The 13922-nt window shown below is 35.7% G+C and overlaps 1 protein-coding gene across 1 annotated transcript in view; it reads left to right on the top strand.

Moving 5' to 3' along the window:
• The first annotated feature begins 2848 nt into the window (after nucleotides 1-2848).
• The window catches only part of LOC107559754 (serine/threonine-protein phosphatase 6 regulatory ankyrin repeat subunit A-like), a 40239-nt gene continuing 29165 nt past the window's right edge, over nucleotides 2849-13922 (top strand). The window contains exons 1-7 of the mRNA XM_016243691.1: nucleotides 2849-2917; nucleotides 3860-3891; nucleotides 5347-5849; nucleotides 9979-10062; nucleotides 11577-11655; nucleotides 12769-12839; nucleotides 12924-13124. Coding sequence (XP_016099177.1) covers nucleotides 5721-5849; nucleotides 9979-10062; nucleotides 11577-11655; nucleotides 12769-12839; nucleotides 12924-13124 — 564 coding nt within the window. The 5' untranslated portion in view covers nucleotides 2849-2917; nucleotides 3860-3891; nucleotides 5347-5720. The remainder of the gene's footprint in view (nucleotides 2918-3859; nucleotides 3892-5346; nucleotides 5850-9978; nucleotides 10063-11576; nucleotides 11656-12768; nucleotides 12840-12923; nucleotides 13125-13922) is intronic.

Genomic DNA, 13922 nt, shown 5'->3' with positions numbered 1-13922 from the left:
CCTGATACACACACCTCACCTGTGCTCACCTGATACACACTCACCTGATACACACACCTCACCTGTGCTCACCTGATACACACACACCTGATACACACACACCTCACCTGTGCTCACCTGATACACACACCTCTGATACACACACCTCACCTGTGCTCACCTGATACACACACCTCTGATACACACACCTCACCTGTGCTCACCTGATACACACACACCTGATACACACACCTCACCTGTGCTCAGATCTCACGAACGCATGGCTTTGAACACATGCGTTACTTTAATGCATCAAATATACATTAAAGCACGAACAGCATGCTACATTTTGTGCACGTTCTGCCAAGGTTCTCTCAAAGTTAGGTACAGACGTTCTTCCAGTAATGTTAATAGAATCAGTTTGTTCAAAGTTAAGATGTCTGGTCTTTAATAACGTCCTCAGAGCATTAATGTTCCCATAATGTTTGCAAAATGTTTGCTTATTTTAAGTGTTTATTTTGCCATTTACTGAGCATTTATTTATTTATGTGCTTTATCATAAGGACACTTAGTAAAAGTATTTGTGTATGTAAGTGTGTGTGTGTGTGTGTATATTTAGATAGATAGATGTATACATTTCAACATTTTAGCTTTCATTTTTTATGAATGTACTGCATACGAAAAAAGCATTTATATTTTGTGACTGGTTGCCATTTCATGATTAAAAAAATAATTTTTAATGTTTAAGGGTCATTTATTTATTTAGATTTCCCTTTTAATGCATTTCAGAAGAAAAGAGTCACTTTTAATGTTTGGCATTTTAAAGCCAAGCTGTTCTGCATCTGATTGACAGATTCGGGGGTGTTCTTATCATTAAATAAGCTCTGCTTTGAAAAACATGAAGAATTTATGATTGACGTGTATATAGGAAGTTTAACAGTAGTCTTATTTAATGGAGCAGCATCCCTCATGTGATGCAACTAAACCTGCATTTAGAAAACACTTTTCCACTTTCTCTGTTTTAGGCTGTTAGTTTTGGTTGAGAGGAGAAGATCGAGACCAAACAAAAGCATTAATGTGAAACCATGAGAAGTCTTTGTCTTTTATTTAAAACTGAATGACATTTGATTGATTTGTGAGATTCTGGAGCCGTATCTGAATAACATGAGGCCGATGTTAGACGGTCTGTGGAGGGCAGAAGTGGCTTTCAGTTACAGCAGCCGCAGTCTTTCTTTGAATGCTGGTTGAAAAGCGGACAAGGAAAGAATGAGGACTGAAATAGCAGCTGGAGACCTGCTGACAGAATGAAATGGGCTTGAACTTAACTGGATTACATTGGTCTAGCTGGTTCGCAGTGCCCAAAACCATGATAAAACCATCAAACCAGATCAGCTAGATCAGTGTAAACCAGCACAGCTAAAACAAACAAACCAGTGTTTGTGCCCAGCAGACAATGAAGACAGTTTACTCTGAAGTTACACCAGAGCTGAAGCCTCTTCTCGTGTGGTTGTGTTACTTTTGTCCTCTAGAGGGAGTTTGACTTCATCAGATCCCTTTAATACAACTTTTAAACAAGATCCTGCGTGTTTATTCACTTTTCAAGTCTTCTTAGTAGTTATTAATAATGACAATTTAGCTCTGATTAATGCAAGGCAAGTTTTTGTATATATATATTTATTTATTTGATGTAATTTTATATTTATGTATGCTTAATAGGTTATATTTGATATATTAAATATGACAAATATATATTAAATATAACCAAACATATGTCATGTTACATTTAATTACATATTCAGTATAATTTTTGTTATATTTAATATATATTTGTCATTAGATATATTTGGTTATATTTAATATGTATTAATGTCATTAATTGTCATTTTTTAATATTTGATATATTTTTGGCTATATTTAGTACACATATTTGTCATATTTGATATATTTTTGTTGTTTTTAAGGAGGTCATTGAAGGTCACACTTAGAGCCGCACATTATATCGTCTGATACTGAACAAGAAAATATTAGGGAATATTTTCTTAAATTCAATCAGTAAAGTCTGTCTATGGCAGATTACAAAAGCATGAAATGTCTACTGTGCATTAAATTGTTTTGCTGCCTGATCTCGCTTGATTCAGGTTCAATTCTGCACTGGATCTCAGTATGAACAGTGATTTTTCACACTAGATTCATAATATCATCAGCTGTCAAGTGTCTGTAATGATGTTTCTGTGCTTCTGCTGTGTCTGGCAGGCATTTTGTGACGGCCTGTTTTCACTGGTCACGTTATTGAATAGATGAGCTTGTTATTGACTTCACGGGGGGCAGGGGGCGGAGCTTAGAGGTGTGTCCAGTGCTGTTTCCAGACACACACTGTACCATCTCCAATGCAGATACTGTTGAGTACAGAACACTACATACTAAACCCACATTGTGACACTACTGACAATGCACATGGCTTGTGTTCAAATATTTATATTTTGGGTAAATACTATAGTGAATAAATGCAGCCATTTAAATTCAAATGTTAAGTTTTATGTGTACTCTACTGTTCAGAAATTTGGGGTTGGTAATTTTTTATTTTTTTTAAATGTTTTTTTTAAAGTCGTTTGTGCTCACAAAGAATACATAAAATACAGTAAAAACAGTCATTTTGAATATTTTTCCAGTCAGTAACCATTACAGAGTTTCACTTTGATATTGAAGCTGCTTTTATGGCAGATTGTTTTCACTGGTCACGTTATTGAATAGATGAGCTTGTTATTGACTTCACGGGGGGCAGGGGGCGGAGCTTAGAGGTGTGTCCAGTGCTGTTTCCAGACACACACTGTACCATCTCCAATGCAGATACTGTTGAGTACAGAACACTACATACTAAACCCACATTGTGACACTACTGACAATGCACATGGCTTGTGTTCAAATATTTATATTTTGGGTAAATACTATAGTGAATAAATGCAGCCATTTAAATTCAAATGTTAAGTTTTATGTGTACTCTACTGTTCAGAAATTTGGGGTTGGTAATTTTTTATTTTTTTTAATGTTTTTTTTAAGTCGTTTGTGCTCACAAAGAATACATAAAATACAGTAAAAACAGTCATTTTTAATATTTTTCCAGTCAGTAACCATTACAGAGTTTCACTTTGATATTGAAGCTGCTTTTATGGCAGATTTTACAGTTAAATATCATCTGAAACGTTGGGAAAGTCATTTTGTTGCCAGGAACATCAGTCTTGTCGTAACATGCTCAGAAGTGCCAGTTAGATATTCTGGATACTTGTGGTGCAAAACTATCTGATAAATCTCATTAGTTCAAATCATTTCTTCTTTTTTTTTTTTTTGCTTTGTCTGAATAAAAGTGTGTATGAAAAGCCACTGATTTGTTGCTAGGGTGTTGCTATGCATTTGCTAGTGTTCAGTCCAGCAGGATTTGTTTCTGAGATTTAGGTCAGATTTTTCTGAGCTATAAATAGTGGTTTCTTTGTGTTTTTGTTGACTATGTGGTTCTTTCACATCAGAAATCACATCAATTCTGTGATGTGTGACTGTTGAAGTGCTGATCTGTGTGTGTGTGTGTGTGTGTGTGTGTGTGTGTGTTCCTCTGGCCTGGGGAAACATCAACCTCTTCGACTATAAAGACACGCTGGTGAGCGGGAAAGTGGCTCTGGGTTTGTGGCCGGTTCCTCATGGTCTGGAGGATCTGCTCAACCCCATCGGAGTGTCCGGATCCAACCCAAACAAGGTGTGTGAGCCATGATTATTATTGCTAACGGAAACTCATAAAACAATTCTGCGTGTGGATGTGCTGGTCTGTGTGTGTGTGTGTGTGTGTGTGTGTGTGTGTGTGTGTGTGTGTGTGTGTGTGTGTGTCCATTAGCGAGTGTATCAGGCAGTCAGCAGTTTGTTGTGGTGAGCTGGAGCGAGAGGAGGAGGAAGAGCTGATGAAGACGAGCCAACGAGAATGAGTCACACAGATCAGACATTATCTAACAGAGACTGGAGACAAACACACACACACTTACTCACATTTACCAGTGTACTGTATATAAATCAGAAGGTATCAGAGACTTCAGTGTGAATGTCAGTAAAACCTGTCCACGTCAAATTTCAAACATTTAAAAAAATAAAAATAAATAAATAACAGCAAGAAAGACTGTTTTAATCTATTTGATCTGTTTTACTTTAAAAGGTACTTGTAATGCAACGATTTAATGATAATTTATTAAATAAATTCAGTATGAATTATATTCAGTACAACAGATACTACCATGATTTAGAATTACTTTAAAATGTATTTTTAAATAAATAATTTCCAATTACAAATACAATATATTTTATGTAAACGTGCTTCACTGGCATGAAAATGTAACAAAATAAATAATAATTAATTAAAATAAAAATCATAAAAAAAAATGTCCATATGTAGCTTAAATTCTTAAATTAATAAATAAATTAAAATGTTTTGCAAAGTCTAGTTAGACATTGTTTTTTTATGCAATTAATCTCATTTTCCAGTCAAATTCTTCTTATTATAATGCATTTGCATGTTTTACTTGAGCATATTGAAAATGCATTTAATGATATTGTAATTATATTTATTTAATGATAAATTAAAATCAGCATGAATTCAATTCAGTACAACAAATACCACCATGATGTATACTTACTTTAAAAAGTATATTATATATAAACGTTTTCCAATTATAATATAAATTGTGAATTGGATGTAAATCCAATGTGCTTAAATGAGTCCTGAAAATGTCCAAATATATATACTGTATATATATATATATGTATGTGTATATATATATATATAAACAATCTTCATTTACCATGCAGAATTATTTAATTATTTCTCTTTTGATTTTGAGGTGAAATATGACCTCCGTGTTCTTGAGATTCACCCAAAAAATCTGTTACCCTACAGCTTCTGCTTGTTTATAATAACTGCAAATCTTTTAAAAAAAATCACAATTGACTATATTTTGTACATTACTATATTGTGCTTCACTATATTTTGTATTTTGTACAAGCTTTTCTCAGATTGAACTAACTTCTGGGAACAATTTTGTCCCTATAGTAAAAACAAACAGTGACCTTGTTCGTAGTCCTGACAAAGAATAATATGATCTGTTCCTGCCTGTGTTTGTCCCATCAGCTCTGTCTCTGTGCTTCATATTTCACTGGTGTTAAAGGCTCATGCTGTCGGAAGCTCGCTGTCTCATTACAAAACACCCCTCACTCTCGGTATGTGTTTGCAGTACACAAGCCACGGTTAAGACAGCTGACTCCTCTGTGATGTGACCCTCTCTCTCTCTCTCTCTCTCTCTCGCTCTCTCTCTCTCTCTTGCTCTCTCTCTGCAGTAGGGTTGGTGTGTTGTTGCAGTGGGGGTTGGATCTGTGTGTATGTGTGTAAAGTGCAGGTTTCAGCAGGCTGGAGCTCACACACCATTGTCCTCTCAGATCACACAGAGAGAGAGTGTGTGTGTGTGTGTGTGTGAGAGTGTGTGTGTGTGTATGAGGACGCTGCATCTTCTCACTGCAGCACTGCTGATGTTCCCACTCTGAGGAATTCACTGTTCCAGGATTGTGTGCATTTGGAGGGATTTAACGCTCGGATACTAATGGCACCGGAGCTGAATGTCATGGACGGATCAGCCATACAGAATAACGCTTGGTGTTTTTTGTGAAAGCAGCTCTCGTGTGTGTGTGTGTGTGTGTGTGTTGGAGAAGCAGGCATGCGGTCGGAGCGCATGAGTCGTGTGTGTATCGTGGTCCTGGAGGAGGTGGAAGACGACGATCCCTCCCCTCTGCATTCCAAAGCCACCCCGGACCACATTTCCCAGAATTCCTCTCAGGACGAGAAGGTGAGGGGGCTGATTTGACTGCAGGTGAATGATAATGGGGTGTCTGTTGCGTGTGAAGCAGCGGTGAACTTCAAAAGAGAGCCAGAAGAAAGTCAAACGGTTGCTTTAGTCCCTGTTATTATCTGAAGACAGATACAGACACGTTCATCCGTCTCTGTCAGATCTGATTGGGGTTTCCAGGTGAGGTCCAAAAATTCCCCTTGGAAACCCTGGATCATGTGACTAGGAGTGAGTTGTGGACCTTGGACCTGGATGGAAATGCAGCTGTCAGACGCAAATGTCAGCATGCATTAGGACACGCTTCACACGCAGCGCACGTCCATTCTTGCTTTGAAAATACACTGGCTTTTATAAAAAATATAACATTTTTTTTTTTTACTTGACATGGTGTGAGATGCATCGCAGAGGCCAAAGATGTCCATCAACAACTGCAAAATATAATCCAAGAATGTATTCTGTGTGAACAGACCATTAGGCCAGAAACGCACTTTATACAAGTACAAATGCAGACATAAACAAACCTCATGTACTCTTTACTATTTGTTTGATTAATATGAAAATATTTTTAATGAAGTGTGATAACATTTTAAAGCCTCTTGTAAATAGTTTTTGTTGTCTGTTTTTTCTAATATTTTATTTATTTTTTAAATCAAAGATAAATTGTAAAACCATTTTGTAAATTGTTTTTGTTGAATTTTATCTAAACTTTTATTTGTTTACTGGATCATGTGACTAGGAGTGAGTTGTGGACCTTGGACCTGGATGGAAATGCAGCTGTCAGACGCAAATGTCAGCATGCATTAGGACACGCTTCACACGCAGCGCACGTCCATTCTTGCTTTGAAAATACACTGGCTTTTATAAAAAATATAACATTTTTTTTTTTTACTTGACATGGTGTGAGATGCATCGCAGAGGCCAAAGATGTCCATCAACAACTGCAAAATATAATCCAAGAATGTATTCTGTGTGAACAGACCATTAGGCCAGAAACGCACTTTATACAAGTACAAATGCAGACATAAACAAACCTCATGTACTCTTTACTATTTGTTTGATTAATATGAAAAGATTTTTAATGAAGTGTGATAACATTTTAAAGCCTCTTGTAAATAGTTTTTGTTGTCTGTTTTTTCTAATATTTTATTTATTTTTTAAATCAAAGATAAATTGTAAAACCATTTTGTAAATAGTTTTTGTTGAATTTTATCTAAACTTTTATTTGTTTGTGTTTTTTATTTTATTTTTTCAAAGATACATTTTAAAAACCTTTTGTAAATGTTTATTTCTTATTGAATTTTATCCCATATTCATTCATTCATTCATTCATAATTTTGCAGTTTTCATTCTAGTTTTTTCTTAAATTTTTTTGTAAATTCTTTGTTGAATTTTATGTAATTATTTTAGATTTTTTTATTTTTTTAGTTCATTAAATAGTTATATTTAATATTTATTTAATAAATGTATTTATTTATTTTAGAGATGCTTTATCAAAGAAACTATTATTATTTTTTTCTAATAATTTATGTATTTTAGATTTAATTTTATCAAAGCTAAACTTGATCTATCTATCTATCTATCTATATATCTATCTATCTATCTATCTATCTATCTATCTATCTATCTATCTATCTATCTATCTATCTATCTATCTATCTATCTATCTCTAAATTTTAGCCTGTTGTACAGTTACCTTCATATGTCTGAGCCATTATTCAGGGAGTTAAAACATATATGTTGTCGTTCCGTCTTGACTGCAGTTGACCTACAAAAGAAAAAGAGGAACAGATTTTTATGCTATTGCTCATAGCAGTGTTGAGAATACTATATGTTTTTGTGTTGCATTGTGAATTGTTCTCACACATTTCAAACTAAGTGTTGGTGCTCTTGATCAGTGAGAACAGCAGGCGTTTGAATGGAAACTGTAGACAAATTAGCAGGATAATCATCAGTTTAGTGGATGAACCGGATGGGCAGGTTTCAGTTCTGTGGATTTTGCCAGCTGTTTTTCTTCTTTAATAGTTAAAAGCATTCTTTGAAGATCAGTCTAAGTGCTTCTGACTGGTTTCAGTCAGTTTTCAGGAGCTTCAGGCTAACGTTTTTGCTGTTATAACAGGCCACATTTCCTTAAACAGAGGAAAGCTGCATGCTTTCTTTTACGACGTTTCTCCTGTCTTTCGTTCTCACGTCTGCTTTCAGCTGCTGCATCATGTGTTTGTGAGGTGAATCCACATAAAGACTGCAGCAGGTGTGTGTGTGTGTGTGTGTGTGTGTGTGTGTTTATGAGTACATTCAGTAATTGTCAGCTCCTCTCTACTCTCTTCCCTCTCAGATAAAAAGGTACAAAAGCTATCACTGGGGCAGTACCCTTTCAAAAGGCTCTAATTTGTATACTTTAGGTACAAATCTGTACCTTTTAGTTCTGAAATGCACCTTTTAGTGGTAAATGATTTGACTTGAAGCATGTACAAATAGTTTTTATCCAAGAGCAGTAGCTCCTCTATTTTATTGTACTTTTTATTGTACTTGATTATTGATTTTAATGATATGCTGCAGACTGGATTGTGCCACTGAGAATTTAATTGGAACTCTATTACAATGACAATAAAGTTAAGTAAATAAGGTCTAAAAATGTACATTTTTAAAAAGCTTTTGAACCTGTTTTTTTCTGAGAGAGATGCATAAGTTGCGCTTTCAATCATTTCCTGTATTGACACCTGAGTGGAGGGCGTGGCCAGTGGGCGGAGCCGGACAGGGCGGGGCTTTAGTGTAGCCTGTCCTTATTTGGAATAACCTTGAATAAGATATTTAATGCATGTTCTTATTGGGTTTAAGTATTAATTATATACTATTATATAGGTTTGATTAATACCTTGTTAGCTTTTATTTTTATATTTTCACTTAATTTTCTTTTAAATATTTTTTATTTTTATTTTAGCTATAGTTCAGTTTAAGTTTTTATTTATTTCCAGTTAATAATTTTAGCTCTTTAACTTCAACTTATTTCAGTTAACTGCAAAGGCAACAATTCAATTTTTTTTTTTGTTTAAGTTTTTGAGAACATTTTTATGTTTTATTTCAGATTAATTTCAACTGGCAATAACGTTTGAATAGTTTTAGATTCTGTTTTAGTTAACGATAATAACCCTGCTTCAACGGATTCACAGCTTGTAAGCTATCAACACATGACAAAATATTGTCACATATTGCAGTTATGCATGATATACCAGTATCAGCCAATATCAGCGTTTAGTTAAATTAATACAGAGCAGATAATGCGCAGTGTCCTTTCATTCATTTGTTTGTTTCCTACAGTATTTTTTTCTATGGCAGGTTTTTGGGTATTTTTTTAAATGCATCTTTTTTATGACATATTGAATAGGATTCATGTACAATTCTAGATTCTTATAGAGTGGGAAATTTTTTTTAATATTAATTATTTTACAAATTTATAATAAAAAAACATATCTATATATCTCAACATATTAACCCATCCCTAATAGGAGAAATACAGAATTAATTAAATAAATAAATACATAAACAAATAATCATTTGCATTTACAATCTAGAATTTATACTTGCTTTGAATGCATAACTTCATCACTCATCATTCTCATTATCAGTGACAGTGTAAACATAATTATTAATCAATATATTCCTTTGATCTGGTTGGAAATCTTCAGTTGCTCAGTAAAAACGGTTAATTTGATTCAGTCCCTATTTTGTTTAAAGTAACTGAGTGCAGACAGTTTCACTCCTACGAGTCTCATCTCTCCTTATTCTCACAAATGTTGTTAGAACCGATTTCATACACTATTAAATACTTTTATTTCATGCTGCACTTCAATGAGTTTCTCTTTGGCGTGCTGATGAATCAACGGTTTCTTGTTTTCGTCTGTCTATAATAAACCGCTTGACGTCTGATTCTCAGAATGTCGCTTAAACACAGTTTCATTCATTTAGGTTATTTTCATCTTCACATTCATCTTCAGCGTTTAACACAGCCTGTTGTTCAAGACGAGCTTGTCATAATTTAAGTTTTGATTGATATCAGACGTGCTGGTTTGTCTTTCTGAGTTAAAGAAGATCTTCAGTATTGTTTTTAAGCATCTCTTTCATTTCTCCACAGCCCTCTCTGATTAAAGCCATATTTAACGGCGACGCAGATGAAGTTCGCTCTCTCATATTCAAGAAAGAAGACGTCAATGTACAGGTGAATGTCCATAACTTGCAAAAACACAAACTATCCTTTGAAATTCTCTGAAAGTGGTCATTTTTCAGTTTTTATTGCGTCTGGCTGGGTTTTGAGACCAGATGATTGATTTCTCACTGATGGATGATCTTGGAAGCCCTTCTGAAATGGACTCAGTGGCAGTTCTTGTACATTATTTCTCTTAGTTTCATAATGGATCTTCATCCGAGAGGTTAATAGGCTGTCATGAGCCCGCATTTGGACTGAAGAGAGTTTATTTTACTGCTCACTGTTTACTGAGGAGGCTGTTTTCATTGCCAATGCCTGGAGAGACTCCCGTTCCACTGCCAGCAAATCACTGATGGCCTGTCGGGTCACGTGACTCTGTGTGGCTTGGCCTCCTGGTTTCCATTCTCATTCCAGACCAGATGGAAGACAGAAGCCTGCAGGGTGGCATGACACTGAAGAATGAATGATAGCCACTCTTTCGTAATTGCCTTTATTGATAAAAATGTCGATCTGGAAGCACGGTTAAAGCTACAGTATAGGTGATCGCAGAAGATCCTGGGAACCTCAATAGAGAAACGTACGTGACGTGTGTCTCGTGTTTCTGCATGCCGTCTCTAGAGATGTGCGGCCGCATTGATCTCACACACGCTTACAAATGCATCACTGTGTGCCATGCGCAAGAATCCAGTGTGTGCATCATATAACACACACCCTGCTGAAACCGCACATGCATCAAACACTTCCAAATGGAGTAAAACTCATGCAAATCAGAGGTGAATCGCAAAAAAACACCAGCTTCACTCTGTTTTGAGCAGAAATGAGATTAGATGCAGTATTTGATTGGTTGATGTGTTTGGCTGATGATACATGGGGCAAGTTTTTGAGCAATGTTGCTTGGGCACTTTCCCATTGAGAATGGGTAACACATTTCTATCTGGATACTTTAGATCGGTCGTGGGCCCTGAGTCTCACCTGGTTGCTCAAAATGTTGCCCTGTGTATCATCAGCCTCTTGCGCCAATCAGCAATAGATTTGTTTAAAGAAATTAATACTTTTATTAAGCAAGGATGCATTCAATTGATCAAAAGTGACAGTAAAGACATTTATTATGTTGCAGAAGATTTCTATTATAAATAAATGCTGTTCTTTTGAACTTTTTATTCATCAAGGAATCCTGGTTTCCTCAAAAGTATTTGGCAGCACAACTGTTTTCAACATTGATAACAATCAGATGATTTCTGAAGATCATGTGACACTGAAGACTGGAGTTATGATGCTGAAAATTCAGCTGCGCATCACAGGAATAAATAACATTTTAAGTAGAAGATGGTTATTTTGAATTATAATAATATTTCATAATTGTATTTTTGATCAAATAAATGCAGCCTAGGTGAGCTAAAGACTTCTTTCAAAAACATTTGAACGCCCCTAAACTTTTAAAAAGCCATTGTGTTTGCTGAAATAGTGAAAATAACTAGTTTTAAACATGATTTGTCATTAATTGTTGCATGTTTGTGAATCCTCAGGACTGTGAGAAGAGAACGCCGCTTCACGCTGCTGCTTACCTGGGCGACGCTGAGATCATAGAGCTGCTCGTCCTGTCAGGTATGAAGGGTCATTTACACCCAAAACACTCCAGCGTGGTGACTGAAATATCAGACAGATTTATTAATAGATCTAAATTATGATGTAATCTGGGTTGGTGGATAAATCTACACTACCATTCAAAAGTTTGGAGTCGGTAAGATTTTTGGAATGTTTTTTAAAGAAGTCAATTCTGCTCACCAAGGCTGCATTTATTTGATACAGTAATATTATGAAATATTATTACTATTTAGAATAGCTGTTTTCCGTGTGAATATATTGTAAAATGTAATTTATTCCTGTGATGCGCAGCTGTATTGTCAGCATCATAACTCCAGTCTTCAGTGTCACATGATCTTCAGAAATCATTCTAATATGCTGATTTGCTGCTCAACAAACATTTCTGATTATTATCAATGTTTGAAAACAGTTGTGCTGCTTCATATTTCTATGGAAACTGTGATACATTTTATTTTTCAGGATTTTTGATGAATAGAAAGTTCAAAAGCACAGCATCTTTAGTAACATTATAAATGTCTTTACTGTCACTTTTGACCAATTTAATGCATCCTTGCTGAATAAAAGTAGTAATTTCTTAAAAACAAATGATACTGACCCCAAACTTTTGAACGATAATGCACAGCACTGAAACATCTATTTATTGTGTTTTCATCTAAACAAAATAGATCAATAATGTAAATGCAGTGGTTTCTAATCCATTTAAATGATTGATATATTTTGTTACATAGCAACACCCTAGCAACCACTAACAACAACACTGACATTGTGTATATAAAATATGTAACAGAAGTGAGTTATATTGCAAATGATCTTTGAAAACTCATATTTGTTGAGCACTACACCAGTGACACTGACAAAAGGCACACACATGTGACGTCCTGAAAGGGCCGTATGTACGTGTGTAAAGGAGGAGTTGTTGTCATTTATGACCGAGGAAAAGTAACAGGTGCTGCTGTATTTTAAGCCACAGATGTGATTACAGAGAGTTTTGGGGGGTTATTTTGAACTGGCTTACAGGAAGCTCCACAGATCCTGCTTCAGCTGTGACATTATAAGTGCAATTCATTCATGCATACCCTTCTCTCTCTCTCTCTCTCTATCTCTCTCTCTCAGGGGCGAGAGTGAATGCCAAAGATAATAAATGGCTCACTCCTCTTCATCGGGCCGTAGCATCCTGTAGTGAGGTACGACACATCCTCCAGCATCGGAAAAACAAATATAAACAAATGAAATGGCTTTCAAGCTCATTAATGTGATTGTGTGTTCAGGAAGCAGTCCAGGTGCTGTTGAAACACTCGGCGGATGTGAATGCACGGGATAAGAACTGGCAGACGCCGCTGCACGTGGCCGCGTCCCATAAAGCCGTGCGCTGCGCCGAGGCGTTAGTCCCGTTGTTAAGCAACGTCAACGTGTCAGACCGCGCCGGACGTACGGCTCTACACCACGCGGCCTTCAGCGGACACTTGGAGGTCAGACCCTCAGTTTTCCACTGTCTACAGATCAGCAGATGCACAATATCTGCCCGTCCAAAATGTGACACGTTTGCACAGTATCCTGTTTGTCATAGAGTTTATGAGACCTGTTTACGCCAGGAATGAAATGAAAAGCAAAATAAATGGCAGATAAAAGACCCGTTCACACCTAGAGCTAAATGAGAAACTCTGGTTGTGCTTTAATGCAAAATACAGAAAGCTATGTGATTATAAATTTCATTCACATTAATAGTCATAGGGCCAGATTTACTAAACAGGGCAAATTACCGCAAGAGTGCAATTCCAAAAAAGTGCTAATGGGAGTGGAAATTTCTGCGAGTGAGTTACTGACAGTGCACAAGTTAAAGAACAAAAATGATTGTGATTTTAACAGTAAAAGACTGTAAAAATGCTACAGTAAAAACCTGTTAACTGGTTAACAGTAAGTTTCCATACTATATTCGGTGAATAAATGTAATTACATTTAATGTGATTTTACAGTAAAATACTGTTAAAAATTCGATTTTTGGAAGTGAAAAAGAAAAAGTCATTGTATAATTAACAGTGAAAAACCATAAATTGGCACTCCCAGAATTCCCTGCATGACACTTCATATTTGATGTTTTTTTGTTGAATTAACATGTTTCTTCTTAGTTTTTTCTTATCAGTTGTGTACATTAGGGTTTAATCTTACATCTAATGTTGTTAAATTAATGTTTATTGCATTATTTCAATATCATGTGTGTCACCATGATTGGGTTTAGTGTTTGTGAATGACACTGTGCACCTTCTATA

This window comes from Sinocyclocheilus grahami, unplaced genomic scaffold (genome assembly GCF_001515645.1).
Source record: "Sinocyclocheilus grahami isolate Dianchi unplaced genomic scaffold, SAMN03320097.WGS_v1.1 scaffold697.1, whole genome shotgun sequence".
Taxonomy (NCBI): Eukaryota; Metazoa; Chordata; class Actinopteri; order Cypriniformes; family Cyprinidae; genus Sinocyclocheilus; species Sinocyclocheilus grahami.
The sequence above is the reverse complement of the archived record's forward strand: the minus strand, read 5'-3'. Positions and strand labels throughout refer to the sequence as shown.